The 21108-nt window shown below is 44.4% G+C and overlaps 1 protein-coding gene across 1 annotated transcript in view; it reads right to left on the bottom strand.

Annotated features, from left to right (window-relative positions):
• Positions 1-21108, bottom strand: part of SLC9A2 (solute carrier family 9 member A2) — a 91398-nt gene that overhangs the window by 20194 nt on the left and 50096 nt on the right. Inside the window, exons 4-7 of the mRNA XM_002691185.7 lie at positions 15761-15978; positions 14165-14367; positions 4075-4164; positions 3389-3459 (exon numbers count right to left, since the gene is read on the bottom strand). Of these exons, the coding sequence (XP_002691231.3) occupies positions 3389-3459; positions 4075-4164; positions 14165-14367; positions 15761-15978 (582 nt within the window). The remainder of the gene's footprint in view (positions 1-3388; positions 3460-4074; positions 4165-14164; positions 14368-15760; positions 15979-21108) is intronic.

Genomic DNA, 21108 nt, shown 5'->3' with positions numbered 1-21108 from the left:
TCCCCACTCCAGTGTTCCTGCCTGAAGAATTTCATGGACAGTGGAGCCTGGCAGGCTACAGTCAATGAGGTTGCAAAGAGTCGGACACGACTGAGTGACTCTCTTTCATGCCAACAACAAAGAACAAGAGGCAGAAAAGCCTGTATCATGGGCTTGGCATAGACATCCAGAGACCTAAAGCAGGATGATGGAGGGAGTTACAGCAGGGTTCTCTGCTCTGCCTCCTGCTTCCAAAAAAGTGAATACCACCACGACAATTGGCCTTTTGTTTCATGTTTTTACAACACAGATTTTAATTCACTTTATTTTATTACTAAGTGCTCCCATCTCGCTAATCAAGTACTCTGTTCATACAAACAAAATATTTTTCCTTTAGTTATGAAGGAAGGCTCTGTCCAGGGGCCTCTGAACATTAGCAAACAACGTGGTCAGGCTTGTGAAGGTTGTGCCAGCACGTGTAGTCTCCGTAACTCATTACTTAATGATGTCACACACACCCCCCCGTTTGCTGTGTGACTGCTTAGTTGCCTTTACTATATTGCAAAGTTCTAAAGGCCCAAGTCTATGGCTTCTATTGCTCCTGTGGTCCACTGTCAAGTCAGAATATGTGAGCAAACAGGAAGCACTCAAAGATGTACTTATGCTAAATTATGTACATTGGTAGGTTGGGGAACTTCATGTAAATTTGCAAGGAGGGGGAAATCTGCTTGCAAGTTAGGAAAGAAAAGACAAGAGGTTGAACGGGGATCCACCAAATATATCTTGGGACCTGTCTGCCTCTCTTCAAGGACCAGCGGAAACACCCTCCTTCAAAAGTCTTTCCCAGACAGTGATGTGCCAGCAAATTTAACACATGTACGATTTGTAGCATTTGTCAGTTCCCTAGTTCACTCCCCCCATACCTGAGTCAAGACACCAATGTGGAAGGCATTGACTTAGATACACACAGTCAGCTCCCACCTGCCCAGAGGAGCGGCTTCTGTACCACACAGGTCCTAACCCTGCTATTAGAATTAATCCTTATTTCTTGATCCCGTAAGTCTGTTTTTCAGTATATGTTAAAGGGTGCACCTAATTGTGCCTGGTAGGGTACCACTTGCATTTCAGCAATAAGATCCTTGAGAAAGGTTCTGAATCTTTAATGTCACACATGTATACACACTGTGTGAATCACAATAAACTGTGGAAAATTCTGAAAGAGATGGGAATACCAGACCACCTGACCTGCCTCCTGAGAAACCTGTATGCAGGTCAGGAAGCAACAGTTACAACTGGACATGGAACAACAGACTGGTTCCAAATAGGAAAAGGAGTACATTAAGGCTGTATATTGTCACCCTGTTTATTTAAGTTCTATGCAGAGTACATCATGAGAAATGCTGGGCTGGAAGAAGCACAAGCTGGAATCAAGATCGCCAGGAGAAATATCAATAACCTCAGATATGCAGATGACACCACCCTTATGGCAGAAAGTAAAGAGGAACTAAAAAGCCTCTTGATGAAAGTGAAAGAGGAGAGTGAAAAAGTTGGCTTAACGCTCAACAATCAGAAAACTAAGATCTGGTCCCATCACTTCACTGGAAATAGATGGGGAAACAGTGGAAACAGTGTCAGACTTTATTTTTGGGGGCTCCAAAATCACTGCAGATGGTGACTGCAGCCATGAAATTAAAAAACGCTTACTCCTTGGAAGGAAAGTTATGACCAACCTAGATAGCATATTCAAAAGCAGAGACATTACTTTGCCAACAAAGGTCCGTCTAGTCAAGGATATGGTTTTTCCTGTGGTCATGTATGGCTGTGAGAGTTGGACTGTGAAGAAGGCTGAGTACTGAAGAATTGATGCTTTTGAACTGTGGTGTTGGAGAAGACTCTTGAGAGTCCCTTGGACTGCAAGGAGATCCAACCAGTCCATTCTAAAGGAGATCAGCCCTGGGTGTTCTTTGGAAGGAATGATGCTAAAGCTGAAACTCCAGTACTTTGGCCACCTGATGCGAAGAGTTGACTCATTGGAAAAGACTCTGATGCTGGGAGGGACTGGGGGCAGGAGGAGAAGGGGACAACAGAGGATGAGATGGCTGGATGGCATCACCAACTCGATGGACGTGAGTTTAAGTGAACTCTGGGAGATGGTGATGGACAGGGAGGCCTGGCGTGCTGCGATTCATGGGGTCTCAAAGAGTCAGACACGACTGAGTGACTGAACTGAACTGATACACACATATATGTGTGTTTATACATATATATATATATATATTTACATATAAATTATATATTAGCTTAGACAGTAAAGAGTCTGCCTGCAATGCAGGAGATCCAGGTTTGATACCTAGGTTGGGAAGATCCCCTGGAGAAGGAAAGGGCAACCCACTCCAGTATCCTTGCTTGGAAAATCCATGGACAGAGCAGCCTGACAGGCTACAGTCATGGGGTCTCAAGAGTCAGACACAACTTAGCGACTAAACCAGCACATAAATTATATATACATAGAGAGAGATACACATTTATGTGTGTGTGTGCATGTTTAGTCGTGTCCAACTCTTGGTGATCCCATGGACTATAGCCCACCAGGCTTCTTTGTCCCTGGAATTCTTCAGGCAAGAATACTGGAGTGGGTTGCCATTTCTTCCTCCAGGGGATCTTCTCAACCCTGGGATCAAACCCATTGGCACACAGATCTTTACCTCTGCGCCACCTGGGAAGCCCACACATCTATGTAAATGCACGTAATTTTTCAGAGAAGTGTAACTTTAAAAATATTTGCTATTTTTGCAAGTCTATGTATCTCCTCAGGTGCTCTGGAGCTCTGCCTTTGACAAAGCCCCTCAACATGTGTGGAAGAACAGACAGTAATGGAACCCCCAGTTTTAAACCAAACAGACTGCATTCCTTGGCCTCCCCCACAGTGAGAAATGCCCATATAATCAGTCCTGGTCATGCAAGGCCAGGCCATGTGATTCAACTGGAAGAACTGAGTGAGGCCTCTGATAACTTTGATTAGGCGGAAGCTAGGACATATTCTTTGTCTCTTTGTTGACTTTCTTCCTGGAATGTGCACGTAATAGCTAGTGCCGCAGTAGCCACTTTTGGCCTGAAAGGCAACCTTGGAAATGGAGGTTCTTGGTGGAGGAAGGGTCCTGGGACCATGAGGAGTCAGTGGAGCATAATTCACCTGTTAACCGTACACTGCCTACCTGATACTTACGTAAGAGAGAAATAAGCTGCTACCTTGTTAAAGCTACTATTGTTCTAAGCCTCTATGAGAGCCAAATCTTATCTTAAAGGACAGACTATGGCACAATAGGAAAGATCTGAAAGTTTGAAAAAATAACACAAGTCAGTATGTCCTGCTCCCAGACTGATCCAGAGCCACTTAAAGCCTTCTTACTTGTCTCTCCAAAAGTTGTGACCCCAATGACCACAAACATCTTCAATCCCGGTCTTCACGTGATCAAAAAACTAAAACAGAAAAAGCCAGCTGGTTGATTAATTTTTACCCGAAATCAGTCATTTCTGTTTCTATTTACGAAATTATTAATTCCTACTTATAGAAATGATAGTGATTATTTCTGTGTGTAGAAATTATAACTATAGAAATTTACAGAATTCTAATAGAAATACTACTACTACTTCTATCACGCCTAAACTTCAAAGATGCTGATACTTTTTGGTTTTGGTTTGCTTGAGTTTTAACTGAAAACAAATAAGACAATTCATCTTCAAACAAATTCATGAGATGTTTGTCATATTGATAATTAGAATTCATAACACAATAGTTTGTACTTTTGGAAACTATGAAATATGGTCACAATTTTCCAGTAGAAACATTTCAGGCTGAAGTAAGGGCTAAAAGGGGATTCCTTGGCCCTGCATTCCTGCAGGTGTGTAACCTCCATGGGGGGCTATGTTCATTCTACCCTCAATTCAGCTCTTCCTCAGCCCACCCCCCACACCCCATCACCCTCTGCCAGTTACCTCTTCTTCAGGAAATGAGACCATGGTGTCAAGCTGTCTGACTTAATCCCATAATTTTCCCTGTGACCACTTAAATTGATCTGCTACATTAACACCTACCCGACAATGGATTTCCTCACTGACAGCTTGCTGCTTCTTATTGGACCTCTTAACATCAAGGAACTCCACCAGTGGTCGGATAGTTATTCCCTGCACAAAAGAAGCGGGGAGGAAAACCGTATAAAATTCAAGAATAACTTGTAACCTCCTAATACTTGATAACCAACAAAAGATACCCTGCCCCCAAGACTTAACGGAGCATAAGTAACATTTTGTTCATTTTTCCTTCCTCTTTAAAAACTGGCATATTTTCAGAGGGCCATGTCCCAAAAGCTGCTACTACAAAAAAAATGTGGACAGGATGCAAAAAATTGAAAATGTGATGCTCTGGAATTCTAAGAAAAGGAAAATCCTAAGAAATAATAAAGGCTCATCCAGTTCAGAGGAATAGTCTACTTGTCTTATTCACAGAAAACATTTCAACTATTCATTCATTAATCTGTTAAACAATCTGAATTGAGCTTTTACCGTGTCCATGTCAGAGGCTTGGGAATCGGGGACTCAGAGATGGACAGTTAAGAACCTCAGCTTGAGGACATCATAGTCTTGTGAGGAGAAGGATACACACAAAACAGTTAACAAAGTAGAAGCAGGAAGAGAGGGATACACAGGGAGCAGGTCAAGGGGGGCTCTGTGGAAAGGTAACCCTGGAGCTGAACCTTACAAGATCTTGTGCTGCTGTGCTGACTTGTGTCCGAATCTGTGACCCCATGGACCATGGCCCGCCAGGCTCCTCTGCCCATGGGGATTCTCCAGGCAAGAATACTGGAGTGGGTTGCCATTTTCTCCTCCTGGGGATATTCCTGACCCAGGAATCAAACCTGTGTCTCCTGCATTGGCTGGTAGATTCTTTACCACTGAGCCACCTGGGAAGCCCATTATATACATAATATTCTACTAAATATATATATAATTATATACTCTCTCTGCATATGCATGAAATACATAATCCTACTTATGAAATGCACAAAACCTTTACAAAGAGAACTATAAATGTAATTAAAGGATATGAATTTTAAAAAGACACAATTCCTAGATAGCACTATACAACACCATCATGATGACAATTTTATCTCAATGTATATGCAGTACAATTCCAGTTACATGTTCCAAATGATTTTAAACAGAACTTGAATATTTAGAAGTCAAGAAAATGTTCAAAATTAACCTGGAAGAGTAAATATAACCAGAGAAATTCAGACAAAATAGAATGGTGGTGACCTTACAGCTACCAAAATAGCTAATATGTTTAAAATTATGTGATATGGATACTAAAATAGGCCAGGGTAAGGACGGGGTGAGAATGTGGGGTCAAGGAGGATCCCCAAGTTACTCGCCTGGTTGGCAGATGGCTGCTACCACTGGGCATGAAGAATTCACAGGGTCACTGGACTTGGGGAAGGGGTGAATATGTTAAGGGATGCTCCCTGACACGAATTTGATTGCTATTTCATCTCTCTGCACATCTTTAAGTCTTTCCTTGGTGGCTCTGACAGTAAACAATCTGCCTGCAATGCTGGAGACCCAGGTTCGATCCCTGGGTCAGGAAGATCCCCTGGAGAAGGGAATGGTTACCCACTCCAGTATTATTGCCTATGAAATCCCATGGAGGGAGGAGCCTGGCGGGCTACAGACCACAGGGTTGCCCAGAGTGGGACATGACTTTGCAACTAACACTTTCATTTGATAATATAAACCGTGAGACACAGATATCTTAAAGGAGGTCGTTAATTTTGTTCCATCAGTCCAGCTTCAAGCATTTTTCAGCTTTAATTTTCTGAAGCATGAGTGATTTTAAGCAAACCTGGAATAAGGCACACCTTGCGTTCTACCTGTATTTCCATCTGCCACTTTGAAATAACATAGGTGGTAACAACCATTTTTCAATCAACACGTAATCTGCCATTTTTAACTTATGTGATTGAAAATAGGTATCAGCACGCGGTTTGCAGTGATGGGTGATTTCATGAGTTTCAGATTCCATGAAGCCTCGAGGTTAATAATAGCTCTAGGGGAAAAAAATCAACAAAGTCCATGCTATTTATAAAATGATATAGTGTGTTCTCAGTATGCAAAGTGCTGTTTCATATGCTTTTACCTACCAGTATCCATTCAGCTAATAAGGCAGTGTCTTACATTTATAACAATAATGTACTGATGAGATGCAATGGAACATTGACACTGTCTTTTTTCTCACTCCCTAACTTTATTTTTTATTTTATATTGGAGTATAGCTGATTGTTGTTGTCGTTCAGTCGCTAAGTCGTGTCCATCGCATTTGGATTCCGTGGACTGCAGCACACCAAGCCTAGAGTGCTTCCCTGTCATTCAGTTCAGTTCAGTTCAGTCACTCAGTCGTGACTCTTTGCGACCCCATGAATCACAGCACGCCAGGCCTCCCTGTCCTTCACTATCTCCCAAAGTTTGCTCAAATTCACGTCCATTGAGTCGGTGATGCCATCCAACCATCTCATCCTCTGTGGGCCCCTTCTCCTCTTGCCCTCAATCTTTCCCAGCATCAAGGTCTTTTCCAATGAGTTGGTTCTTCACAGCAGGTGGCCAAAGTATTAGAGCTTCACGCTTCAGCATCAGCCCTTCCAATGAATATTCAAGGTTGATTTCCTTTAGGATGGGCTGATTTGATCTTGCAGTTCAAAGTGAAAGTGAAAGTCACTCAGTCGTGTCTGACTCTTTGCGACCCCATGGACTGTTGTTGATGGAATTCTCCAGGCCAGTATACTGGAGTGGGTAGCCTTTTCCTTCTCCAGGGGATCTTCCCAACCCAGGGATCCAACCCAGGTCTGATGGGCTACAGGAGCCTGGCAGGCTACAGTCCATAAGGTCACAAAAATCGGACACAACTGAATCAATTTAGCATGCACTTAGCACACATATTCTAGTTTTATATACAGTCTCTATTTTTCATTAGTCTTCTGTAGGTGTTTATGTTTTCTTTTTTAATTACCAAATGGGATGAATTTGTGTATGTTCATTTTATGTCTAGCCATGTGGGTTAACAAATAAAGAAATCCCTTCGTTTTCCAACAAACCACTGAAAGACATATTTACAAAGCATAAGTTAAATTTTCATACTTTCACGCAGCTTTGTTGCAATAAACACAACACCCTAGAGCCAGGCCTGGCAGAGAGGAATGGTTACGCAGTGGCCCCAGGGAACATATCAGCTCAGTGAGGTTTATTTTTCCCCTGGGCTTCCCAGACGTCTCTAGTGGTAAAGAAACCGCCTGCCAAAGCAGGAGACAAAGGAGACAGGATTTTGATCCCTGGGTGGGGAGACCCCCGGAGGAGGAAATAGCAGCCCACTCCAGTATTCTTGCCTGGAGAATCCCATGGACAGAGGAGGCTGGCGGGCTACAGTCCATGGGGTCACAAAGAGTTGGACATGACTGAAGTGACTTAGCATGCACACACGTGCCATCTCTGCTTTCTGCCCACCCTCAAACCCTCACTCTTCTCCTCCCAGCAAAGTGGGAAAGAAAAAGGAACTGCTGTCTGATTAAATAAGGTACATTCTTTGGGTTTGCAGAAAACTTTCAGAACTTGAAGAAACTGTTTTCATTCATTAAAAAATATTATTATCATGCTATCCTGTATAAGGCTTTCTCACATTCCAAGTTTGATCAGAGAGATTCATAAATACAGTTGTGCATACAGTATTTATTTTAGAATAATAAATAAATCCTACTTACCCCATTTTAGGATGAGGTAAGTAGGGTGACAATCATAAAAGTGTTCAAGGAGGAGCCTGTGAACTTGCAAATCCAGGTACCTCACAGTTCCAGACAATGTCTTAACAGCTGGTTATGAAACCAGTCTACTATGGAGGCAAAATGAGGCTCCATTCTTGCAATTCCTGTCAACCATGCTCCTTTATGGACTTCTAGTTAATAACTGAATGAATTCGCAGAATTGTGACAATCTGCTCTATAATTCTAAGGACTAACTGAATAATAATTATTGGGCTCTAAAATACATTGAAAGGAGTTGAGTTTTCCTTTTTTTTTTTTTAATATCATTTTACTTAATGTTATGATGAAGACAGAGAAAATCCCCAGGTTGAACACTGGCATCAGATATTGTGTTTACATACATATTTCCTCCGTATTGCTTGGGAGGGAGGTTCCATGATTCAGATCTTACAGCAAAGCAAACAGAGGCTCATGGAGGCTGTTAGAACACCGACCCAGAACAGCTTTACTCCAAAACCTGCACTTTCCACTACTGGGCTCCAGCTCTTCTCAATCTGGATGATCATTTGAAAACCAGAGAGACAGGTTATATTGTCTATGTCATTACCAACCTCATTTAAATGAAACTGAGTGTATTCACACGAGCAATCAGAATTGTTTACTCATTCAATGTTCTGGGTCAGATGGTAAAGAGTCTGGTTGCAATTTGGGTTCAATCCCTGGGTCAGGAAGATCCTCGGGAGAAGGTAAAGGCAACCCACTCCAGTATTCTTGCCTGGACAATCGCATGGACAGAGGAGCCTGGCAGTCCATGAAGCCTCAAAGAGTCAGATACGGCTGAGCACAGCACAATACAGTTGATTTACAATGCTGTGCTATTTTTGGGTATACAGCAAAGTGTTCCCATTATACATTTACATGTATCTATTCTTTTTCAGATTCTTTTCCCATATAGGTTATTACAGAGTACTGAGTTCCTGTGTTGAGTAGTTCCTTATTGATTATCTTATTTTTATATACATAGTAGTGTTTATATGTTAATTCTAAACGCCCAATTTATCAGTCCCACAATGAACTTATTTACGGACACACTGCTCTTTTTTAACTTGACACATTAAAAACTTTCTTAATCAGTGTTAACTGCTGATATACATGGTGTTCATTCAAAGTGGATGCTCAGTCTTCTAACATGAGGAATCAAAGCCTCACTTGCATCTTTTGGTTGAGCTCCAATTCGAAAAAATCCAAAATACCAAGACTGAGTAATAATACCTTATATTAACCACCTATGTACACACATTCAAAGAGTCAATAGTATAAATTTATTGTAACATTCTTCTTTTTCCTACTGATGTCTGTTCTGATTGTAGAAGGGCAATTCTCCATCTGTCCGACCTATTCAATAGTATCTAAACTCTGAGCTTGCATTTTGTGTGTCCTCTCTCGGGTTACATCTTTTTATTCAGCCTTTTTTATTTCATTTTACAAAGCCTCACCCATGGTGTTGGGGCAGGGGGCTGTTATTACACTGTGGATATTTGTGTAGATAATAAGAGCTGATGGATTCATCTCCAAATGACCCGGCTGCTAGTTGCTCTAGACTGACACGGTTCTATTTTTGTATTTGAGACTCAGACATGACACCTTGAGCTCTGAGAGTGTGGAGAGAAGTCCGGAGGATTGACTCAGCCTGGCCAGGGCTTCCGGTGGGGCGTAAGGACAGAGCAGCAGGCTTGGGAAGAGGAGGAGAGTGACACCCTTGGTCTGACCTGCCCCCTCAACCACTCTGCCCTAAGCTGCTGTTGCAACACTAAAACGCTCAAGGCAAAATGGATTCACTTTCTTTTTCAAATTATTTTCCTACTTAGGCTGTTATGTAATATTAAGCATCGTTTAGAAAAGAAGAATTACGTGTATAACTGAATCACTTTGCTGCACACCTGAAACTAGCACAACACTGTTACTCAACTACACTCTGATATAAAACAAAAAGTTACACGCATGGATGCAATATATATTACCGTATTTAAATAGATAGCCGGTGGGAATTTGCTGTATGATGCAGGGAGCTCAAACCCAGAGCTCTGTGACAACCTAGAGGGGTGGGATAGGGTGGGAGGTGGGAGGAAGGCTCTAGAGGGAGGGGATATACATATACTGATAGCTGATTCATGTTGATATATAGCAGAAAATGATGCAATATTGTAAAGCAGTCACCCTCCAACTAAAAATAATTTTTAAAAAATGGATTCATTTCACAGCATCATCTCCCCGCTACTCTGAGAGCAGCTACTTGGATGCTTGTGCCAAGGTTCCTGTAAACACAGTGTGAGCAGATGGAGACAGGGTCTCTGCTTCTCTCCACCCAGAGGCTCCATGCTGTCTCCCTGCATTTAGGACAGGAGCTCTAACCAAACCCAGATGTCTGAACTCAATTAGTATGTTAATCAACTGAACTATACCTAACCATAACCTGGTAAAGACTGTCTTCTCTTGGGGGTCAGCAGAACCCCAAGGTTCTGAGCCTGTCTCTGGAGACAGGGTCCCTGGCTCACCCCCAGCTTCCATCACTCACCAACCTGTGCCCTGATCAGCTCACTCTCCCTCTCTGAGCCTCAGCTTCCTCAGCTGGGGGAACCACTGGTCTCCTTCACCAGGGCTTGTCTGGAGGATGAAATGAGATCGTGCACCCAGGATAGCCCCTGTCTCAGTTTCAGTTCAGTTCAGTCGCTCAGTCGTGTTCGACTCTTTGCGACCCCACGAACCGCAGCACGCCAGGCCTCCCTGTCCATCACCAACTCCCGGAGTCCACCCAAACCCATGTCCATCAAGTCGGTGATGCCATCCAACCATCCCATCCTCTGTCGTCCCCTTCTGCTCCTGCCCTCAATCTTTCCCATGCCCAACACAACAAGGAAGAAGTCACTGGAAGGCTCTGCATGGCAAAGATGCTGGTGACAAGGACCTTGGGGGACAGTGGCCATTTCTCCACTCGGGGAAGGATCTCCCCAGGCTTCCTCTTCCCGTCCTCCCCAGGATTCCTTAGCCTGAACAAACTACCGTCCACAGTGTTGGCAGGTATGAGTGAGTGAAGGATGAACCGCTACATGGAGAGGTAACCAGAAGGAGAAGAAATGCAGGACATACAACACACTCACTCTGCACTGGCCACTCTAGCAGGTACTTCATTGCTTTATTTTTAAGGATTTTTTTTTTAACATGGACCATTTTTAAAGTCTTTATGAATCCGTTACAATATTGTTTCTGTTTTATGCTTTGGTTTTTTTTTTGGCCATGAGGCAGGTAGGATCTTAACTCACTGACCAGGGATGGAACCCACATGTCCTGTACTGGAAGCCAAGAGTCTTTACCACTGAACCACCAGAGAAGTCTCGCAGGCACTTTTTTTAGAGTTAAGACCAAACTGCTCTCGACCCCCGTGAGCCACCCTTTCCTGGCTGTGTAAACCTGGGGGAAGGTCTTCACCTGGGCTTCAGTGCCTCAGCTTCCCTGTCTATGAAATGGGAGCAAGGACAGTGCTTCCTCCCATAGTGTGTGCCTTAGAACAGTTATGGGGATTTAAAGAGCTAACATCAAAGGTGCTTACATCTGAGTCAGGCACCTAGAAAGCATTCCGTGACTACCTGGCAAACAAAATACTTTTTAAAAAAATCAAACAAAACATCTCCTGTGTTCTTACGGTGAGTGTCACTCATCACACTTCCCTGGCCTCCTCACCTGCCTCGTCTCCTCCCAGGGTCTTAAGGTTGGGCTGCCCCAAAGCCCAGGTACCGGTCCTCTCTTGGTTTCCTCAATGGATTTTCATCCCCTTGGTGATCACTTCCAGCTTCCCAGCTGTGGATCCCAGCCCTGTGCTGCTGACCCAGCTCCTTCCTGGACTCCAGGCTCAGGTACCGCACCCTCCTGTTCATCACCCCCACCCGCAGGTCTCACAGCCCCCAACCCCTCCCACCGCGCCACCCACAGCCCGCCTCTTCTCATGTGGGGCCAGTCAGTCTGTATAGTTCGGTCCCTCCCGGCTCCTTTTCCTGACACCCCACACTGAACCCATCGGGGGTCCTGCAGGTTCCACCTTCAGAAGTCAGGTGGAACCAGGACCCCAGCCCTTTCGCCACCTGGCTGCCATCCTCCTGCTTTGTCTGCTGACCGGCTGCACTGCCCCCCACCCCATTCCCTACCATACTGCTCATCCTCACTGTCCCTCCCCACAGCGGCCCGTGGGATGCTCTTACAAAGTGAAGCACACCCACAGCAGCACCAAACTTCCCATGCTGCTTCCATTTCACCTGGAGAAGAGCCCATGTCCTGACAGTGGCCCGCCTGACCCCACATGACCCAGGACCCCAGACCCTCCCTCACCTCCTGTGTCCCACACTGCACTCCCCTCCAGCCACGTGGGCCATGACCACACTGCCTTCAGATCTTTGTCTTTAGCCCCCTTTGCCTGGAATGTCCTTCAGCTTAGCTAATCCCTTTACCTCCTGCAAACCTTTATTCAAATACCACGTTTTTCATTGTTGCCTTCTATGACTATTCAGTCGAGAATTATAACCCTGCTCCCCGCTCCCCTGGCCTGAGCCCCACTGTTTCTTTTTTTTTTTTTAATTATTATTATTTTTTACTGCACTGGGTCTTTGCTACTTGCATGGGCCTTCTCTAGTTGCGGTGACTGGGAGCTATTCTCTAGTTCCAGTGTACGGGCTTCGCAATGCAGGGTCATCTCTTGTTGTGGAGCACAGGCTTCAGGGCATTCAGACTTCAGCAGTCGTGGCACGTGGCCTCAGTAGTTGTGGCTCCCAGGCTCTGGAGCACAGGCTTAACAGTTGTGGCACATGGGCTTCACTGCTCTGTGGCATGTGGGCTCTTCCTGGATCAGGGATCCAACCTGTGTCTCCTTCGTTAACAGACTCTTTACCACTGAGCCACCACCACCAGGGAAGACCCTACTGTTTCTTACAGTCCAGCATCTTTCACCTTCTCACAGACTCTCATTGCCTCAACTACCAGATTGACTTTCACTGGAATAGAACCACCACAGGGTTGGGGATATTTCTGGATATTTTGCTCATTCTTGGATTCTAAAAGCCCAGAGCTCTGTCTGGCAAACAGCAGGAGCCCTGGGCATATTTTCTAAATGTGTGTGTGTTAGTCACTCAGTGGTGTCTGACTCTTTGTGACCCCATGGACTGTAGCCTACCAGACTCCTCTGTCCATGGGATTCTCTGGGCAAGAATACTAGAGTGGCTTGCCATTTCCCTCTCTGACTTTCTAAATGAATATCCACAAAATAGAATCTCTTAAGAGCTGGATGATTAACATAAAGTGAAAGTTGCTCAGTCACGTCCGACTCTTTGTGACCCCACGGACTATATATTCTATATAGTCCATAGAATTCTCCAGGCCAGAAGACTAGAGTGGGTAGCCATTCCCTTCTCCAGGGGATCTTCCCAACCCAGGGATTGAACCCAGGTCTCCTGCATTGTTGGCGGATCCTTTATCAGATGAGCCACCAGGGAAGCCCAAAGTGAAAGTCGCTCAGATGATTAACCTAAAGAGGTTGGTAAACTTGCAAAGTCAGAATCCTGACTCAGGCCCATGCCCTCCTACCACACTCTCTGCCCCTCCCCATGTTAAACTTGCACTCACCCCTCCCTCCGTTCCATGCACAGCTCTACAGTGAACCTACATCCCAGAGCTGCTGGAAGGTCAGAGCACAGCTAGCATTAACACGCACCTTTAGGAGGTCAGAGAGGAAGACAAATGCCAAGGATTAGCAAGGGCGGTTAATAAGTTTCCAAGAGGAAGCTCAGCTCACACAGCTGTTTCCTTAAATAGTAATTCTTCTGTGCTGGCCAAGTGACCAAACTGGACTCTCTGAGACTGCTGCACAATCCAGCGACCTGATGAAATACTGTCTCTCTCCTGTCCTAATGACCGAGCCTCAAGTTGTTGCTGTTGTTCAGTCACTAAGTTATGTCCAACTCCCACAGACTATAGGCCTGGAGAATTCCATGGACTATTCATGGGGTCACAAAGAGTTGGACAGGACTGAGCAACTTTCATTTCTTCTTCATAGCCCACCAGGCTCCTCTGTCCATGGGATTCTCCAGGCAAGAATACTGGAGGAGTGGGTTGCCATTTTCTCCCCCAGGGGATGTTCCCAGTCCAAGGATTGAATCCATATCTCCTGCATTGGCAGGTGAGTTCTTTACCACTGAGCCACCGGGGAAGCCCACCAAAGCCTCAAGACACCTCAGCAACATGGCATCCTATGAGAGAAGTTCAAGGTGACCCTCCAAGTGACCCTTTTTCCTCCTGGTAAAAGGAGGGACTTTGCTGGGAGACAGAGCTCTACTCACCAGGATGAAGACAGTGAAGAATATGACCACGATTGCTGCCGTGATGAACAACTTCTTCCGGGGGAACACTGAGGACGGAAGGAGAAACACCAGCGCGAAGCAGATGGCCCCCCGGAGCCCCCCGTAGGCAATGATGAACTGGTCCTTGAAGGTCAGGGGAATTGTCCGGAACCAGTTAATGACCTGAGTCAGGACGAAGACCCCTGAGAAGGCAAACAAAATCGAGGGGAATGGAATGCGTCAGGCCAGGACACGGGAACAGGAAGGTGAGTTTTCTGTTTCAGGGCAAAGAACAGTTAAGTCCCCAACACAGGAACTTTCAAGTGTCGAACTTTCAAAGGTGTGAACATCTGTTCCATGTCTAACCACATAAACGAGTTCACTTGTCCGGCTTACACTGTGACTTGTCAAGTTTGTGCATTCTCTACAAGTGGCGGGGGTTTTGTACTTTACTATATAGCACTCTACAGACTGGGCTTCCCAGGTGGCTCAGTGGTTAAAAAAAAAAATCTGCCTGCTAATGCAGGAGATGTGGTTTCAATCCCTGACTGGGAAGATCCCTTGGAGGAAGAAATGGCAACCCACTCCAGTATTCTTGCCTGGGAAATCCCATGGACAGAGAAGCCTGCCAGGCTACAGTCAATGCAGTCGCAAAGAGTCAGACACGACTGAGCGACTGAACAACAACTCTGTAGAGTACAGTTAGTGTAATATCTTCATTTTAAGCCCAGGATGTCATCTATGACGAGATAAAAAGAGCTACTACCTAGAAGTTTCAGGATCATTTTTGCAAGAGGGTACATAGAATTGAACACAGTAAGGAACCAGAACACGTGCAGTCAATGTCAGGCATGAGTGAAGTTGCAGCTCGCCCTTCGTCTCCTGTTGCTGACGATCTTTCAGCTCTACCATCTCTCACCTCCTCTCCCTCCTCCAGGAAGTAACTCTTCGTGCCTGTTCACTCGATGCGAGCCCCTGGATGCCAGCTGCTGTATTATCACCACCGTACTTTTCAAGGTAGAGTAAGATTAAAAATCTATTCTTTATTTTTTGTGTTAGTTTTTTATTAGTACTGTTTGTGTGCAAAGTATCATAAACCTATTATAGGAGAGTACTATATAGCCGATTGTGTTAGTTGGGTACCTAGGCTAACTTTGTCAAACTTACTAACAAATTGGACGTATGACCATGCTCTTTGAACCAAATTAGTTCATACACAGAACATCTACTGTATTTCAGAAGAAGCCCTTTCCTACCATCCTGGCTCACATCACTGGGTTCTGGGCCCTGTGTTGTTCCAAGACAGTGAGTGAGAACATGGAGTCAGAGACACCAAGAGAGGTTAATTCCACTTAAAGTAAAAGCCATAAAAATACTCCAGGAAGAAAAAAAATATGTCAGGATGCAGGAAAAGGAGGAGGAGGAGGACATGGAGAACAAGGAGGAAGAGGAGGAGCTGGAGGAAGGAGATAAGAAAGACAAGAACCTAAGATGAAGGGAAGTAACAAGAGCAACCACAAAGCAGAGGGAAAGAAGGAGGGACCAGTCCTCCAATGCCAGATTCCTAGGCCCATGGAGGAGACACGTGCTCATTACCCAGTGCCCTCCAGATCAGGCAGAAGGCCAGGGTGAAGCAGACAAAGGCCCAGTTCCACTCGTGGTTCTTCCCCACTGTGGACACGCCCATGAAGATGAAGATCAGGGTCTCGCTGACACTGCTTAGCATTTTCATGAAATACTTGATGGTCGTGTAGGATTTCTGAGACACGTTCTCTTCCACGTACTTATTCATGGTCATCGCACAAGCCGTGATTCTGCAAGAAAAGATTAGCTTCTGTTTAAACAGGATAATGGTCCCAATCAGAATATGAGTCAGCAGGTAGCTGACTAGGCTGGCTCTACCCTTCTGCCCACCACTACATCATTGATTGATTTTTATAAGTGACTATAATTTGCATCCTTGGAAACCCTACTGTTCCTGGAAGTCTTCATCAATATCCAAGGCTCCAACTTGGCTCTGCCCAGCTTTCTAGTCTCTGGATGTGGACATCAGTACATCAGCTAGTCTGCCAGCATCAAAAATAAAACAAGCTCCTAAAAAATTCAAAACCCATTATCTTCCTATAAAGCCAGTTCCATCTTCTTTTTTCCTCTAGAGCCCCAAATGCTGCACTATTGCCTAAAATCCTAAATTTGAAACTGTGGTCACACTGGACTTCTCCCTGCACATCCTGAGTGCCCCTCACCATTTGTCTGCTCACCAGTCATCTTCTGTCCCTCATCCTGAATCTCCTGGACCTACTCATTCACTGTGACTCTAATGCCTTACTTCTGGTTCTCATTTCTATTGGGTTAGCCCAAAACTTTGTTCAAGTTTTTCCATTAACATCTCATGGAAAAAATCTGAAAGAACTTTTGGACCAACCCAATGCTTATCTACTATATTCACTTCTGGGAAATTCAAAATGTATTCATAGGCTCTGAAAATTCCAAAAGGAAGGAAACTGTTTTGCTTGTTTTCCCCACATTTCCAAAACTCTGGGCCCACAGAGCTCTTTATGCTCCTTCCTCTTGACCTCTGTGTTCTTAACTTTCTATTCCATATTGGAGTATAGTTAATGAACATTGTGGTGTGCGTTTCAGGTGTACAGCAAGGTGATTCAGTTATACATATATGTGTATTTATTCTTTTTCAAATTCTCTTCCCATTTAGGTTGTTACATAATATTGCGCAGAGTTCCCTGTGTTATACAGTAGGTCCTTGTTGGTTGTACAGAATTTTTTAAAGTTTTTTATTGGAGTAAATAAAACATAAAGATGGCCAAGAGGCACATGAAAAGATGCTCAACATTACTACTTACTAGAGAAATGCAAATCTAAACTACAATCAAGTTATCATCTCACATCAATCAGAATGGATATCATCCAAAAATTTACAAACAATAAATGCTGGAGAGGGTGTGGACAAAAACAAACACTCCCACCCTGTCACTGGGAAGTAAATCGGCACAGCCACTATGGACAACAGTAAGGAGGTGCCTCAAAAAACTAACAATAGAGTGGCCGTATGATCCAGCAATCCTACTCCCAGGCATATATCGAGAGAAAACCACATGTCAAAAAGATACACCTGAGTGTTCACTGCAGCACTCTTTACAACAGCCAAGATGTGGAAGCAACCTAAGTATCCAATCACTTTTATTTTTACTAATAAGCCATCAGCTACAGAATTGAAGAACCCACCAGTGCCTCAGCGGTAAAGAGTACACCTGGCAATGAAGAAGATGTGGAGTTCCATCTCTAGGTCGGAAAGATTCTCTGGAGAAGGGAATGGCAACCCGCTCCAGTATTCTGCCCGGGAAATCCCATAGACAGAGGACAACGGCAGACGACGGTCCATAGGCTTGCAAAGAGTAGGACACGAATTAGAGACTAAATAACAATGGAGTATTGAAGCTCCTACTTGTCTCATACTAACCCTATTTCCCTCAGTACCACTTGGATTTGGATTTTTTCTTTATCATTCAAGAAGTGAGTTTTGAAAGGTTAACGAGAGTTTTTTTGTAAACATGTTATTTATTCCCCTCTAAGATCATCCTCACATTCATTCACTGGGAAAAATATAAACCACACAGGCGAAGAGTAATCTTTAGTTCATTCAGGGAGCGATTTAACAAAAATTTCTATGCAGAAATTATTGAAAACTACAGCTTTGCTGTAGGAATAAAAGAAATACATGAATTTTACATGAATGTTCACAGGATCATTTTCCATTGCTTTGTGTCCTTAACATGACACCGAGTGAGGCTTCTGTCTGCCAGACACCTCCCTGTAACTCTACGCTGCCTCCACCAGCACAGATACGATCCTCCAGGGTGAGAAACAGCCTCGGTAGGTTCCAGGGACCCAGAGCCCACGGCGCCCTTGTTTGGGAAACGTGGGCATCTTCATGATGTGGACGCACTGTTCAGGCTGGGGACGAGTGTTCCAAGGGTCACGTTCTAGTCTGTCATGTACAGGTCAATGCACACGACCTCTCAAACAAAGGCCAGGAGGTATTGCACTGCAAAGAGGGATCTTTTTTTGCCACAGGGTGCACTAAGCCAGTCAAACCACCTCCCCTTCAATAACACCCTATGTACACAAAACTACAAATGAGCGTTGTTGTTCAGTTGCTCAGTCGTATCTGACTCTCTGCAACCCCATGGACTGCAGCACTAGTTTCCCTCTAATTAGGGAGGCACACACATGACATACCTAGACAGTGTAATAAAAAGCAGAGACAAAGATCCCTACAGTCAAAGCTATGGTTTTCCCAGTACTCATGTACAGATGTGAGAGTTGGACCACAAAGAAGGCTGAGCACAGAAGAATTGATGCTTTTGAACTGTGGTGCTGGAGTAAACTCTTGAGAGTCCCTTGGACAGCAGAGATCAAACCAATCAATCATAAAGGAAATCAACCCTGAGTACTCATTGGAAGGACTGATACGGAAGCTGAAGCGCCAATTCTTTAGCCACCTGATGCAGAAAGCCAAATCATCGGTAAAGACCCCGATGCTGGGCAAGATTGAAGGCAGAAGGAGAAGGCAGCAACAGAGGATGAGATGTTTTGATAGCATCACTGACTCAATGGACATGAGTTTGAGCCAACTCTGGGAGACGGTGAAGAACAGGGAAGCCTAGTGTGCTGCAGTCCATGGGGTCGCAGAGTCAGACATGACTTAGTGACTGAACAACGACGACACGTGACACTCTTATACTGAATATGTGATGCTTAAGAGCCTATTCTATAGGCTGAAGGGGAAAATACGAGATTATATCTTCAACCATATAATTAAAGTTTATCTCCACAACCCAACTGGAAGCTTCGTGGGGGAAACAGTGTCATCAATGCTTATCACCGTGCCTGGAACCTCGTTAATGTATTCTCAGCCAATGACAACATGGATCCAAGGATGCCTTATTCATGGGAATGGTGGAGTATCATCAACAGATCTGTATTTCAGAAAGAAATCATAAGTACACATGCAGGACAGATCTGGATGGGCACGACCTAAAGACTAGAGTCACCTTCTTTCCCACAATGGTTGTTGGTTTTCAAAATCTACTGCAGCACTTGGTCCATATAATCTCCCCAAACAGGTCCACCTTTGAACAGGTCTTAGGTTCTATTCCATGGGACTACATGGAGGGAAGGTACGTATAGAATTCACCAGTGCCCTCTGCTTTGTTAAACCCATATTAGGGTTTAACATATTATCACCAATTTAGAGATGGAGAAGCTAAAGCACAATTAGTGGTTTTTGGATTCACCAGCAGTTGAGATTTTTTTTCTTCATCACTGTCCCACTCTCAATGCAGTATAGAAAAATTTCAGGCCAGCTAATACTGTCTCAACAATCATCAGGGAGAAAACAGACTTTCTATTTTGATAATCTGTCATTGGACTATTTTCTGACTAGAAAACTCCAGCCAACACTTTTTTCCTTACTGTACTCCATGCCTCCACCCTGGATGGTCAATGAAACAATGTTCGCTTCCTTTCCACCAGCACGCAGGCTGTCCAAGCCGGGGTTGGCCTTCTTCCTCCACCGTGGCTCCCTGCACGCAGTGCTACCACGCGTATGCTCACCTGCTGCTGGCTGAAAGTGAAAGTGTTAGCCACGCAGGCGTGTCCAACTCTTTATGGCCCCATGGACTGTAGCCCGGCAGGCTCCTCTGTCCATGGAATTTCCCAGGCAAGAATATTGGACTGGATTGCCATTTCCTTCTCCAGGGGATCTCCCCAACCCAGGGATCAACCCAGACCTTCTGCCTTGCAGGTGGATTCTTTCATCTGAGCCACCAGGAAGCTGCTGGCTGAGTCTAGCTTAATGGAGACCCAGAATCCTTCACTAGGCAGCTGGCAACTGTACAACCAAAGAGAAAGGCATCCATACAGACAGTGGGCGGAGAAGGCAGACTTCTGGTTGTGAAGATAAAATACGTACACACCTTGTCTGTGTTTACCTACATACTGTGTAGCCATGACTCAGTTCATTCACTTTATGAATACAAGCGCTTTTATGTTTTTCAAGAGTGATCAATTCTCTCATTTCAATTGCAACATTGGGAGACCTGTTTAGAATTGAACTGTTTAGAATTAGAATTGAACGGATAGAAAGGATGTTGCAAAAGTCTTTGGTGTCCATGCCATGCCTGTGTGTGATCTTAAAATGTATGGATTCAGTTCCAGGAAAAGACAGCCCAAACAACAGCTGCATATTCTCCATAAAGTCTTCATCAAACATAAAAGCCTGCTCCACTAATCAGAGCCGAGCATTAGCAAAAACGAAGGACAATTAACAAGCTTTCTCTGCACTGATTAAAGCCAGGTCTGCGGTGACTCAGGGTACACTGCATGTTCTCAGAATAAAGTACTCACTCATGTGAGGTAAATTAATTATTCCAGGGCACGGATTACTATATAACGGATCGCCTCTTCCAGTAAACCTGACAACCCAGAGAGAGTGAGTTTGACACATGAGAAAATGGAAAAAAAAAAAAGTTTTGCAAAGAAATATCCAACCACAAAAACTGAACCACCTTTCTTAAAATTTCCAAAATGAAATAAATTCCAGCAACTATAGATGCTTGGTTATTCATGAAGTCTTGTCCATTTCATGGATTTTCCACATCTTTTGTATTTTTCTCCTTTGGATGTGTTCAATTCAACTATTATTTATAGTTCATTTTCTGGCTCCTAAAGTTTGGTCCCTGGGTCGAGAAGATCTCCTGGAGGAGGAAATGGCAACCTGCTCCAGTATTCTTGCCTGGAAAATCCCACGGACAGAGGAGCCTGGCAGGCCACGGTCCATAGGCTCGCAGAGAGTCAGAGACGATTGCAGCGACTTAACACACACAAAGCCATCATGATTTTGTGCAAAAACACATAAGAGGCCA

The sequence above is a fragment of the Bos taurus genome, chromosome 11 (genome assembly GCF_002263795.3).
Source record: "Bos taurus isolate L1 Dominette 01449 registration number 42190680 breed Hereford chromosome 11, ARS-UCD2.0, whole genome shotgun sequence".
In the NCBI taxonomy this organism is placed as follows: Eukaryota; Metazoa; Chordata; class Mammalia; order Artiodactyla; family Bovidae; genus Bos; species Bos taurus.
The sequence above is the reverse complement of the archived record's forward strand: the minus strand, read 5'-3'. Positions and strand labels throughout refer to the sequence as shown.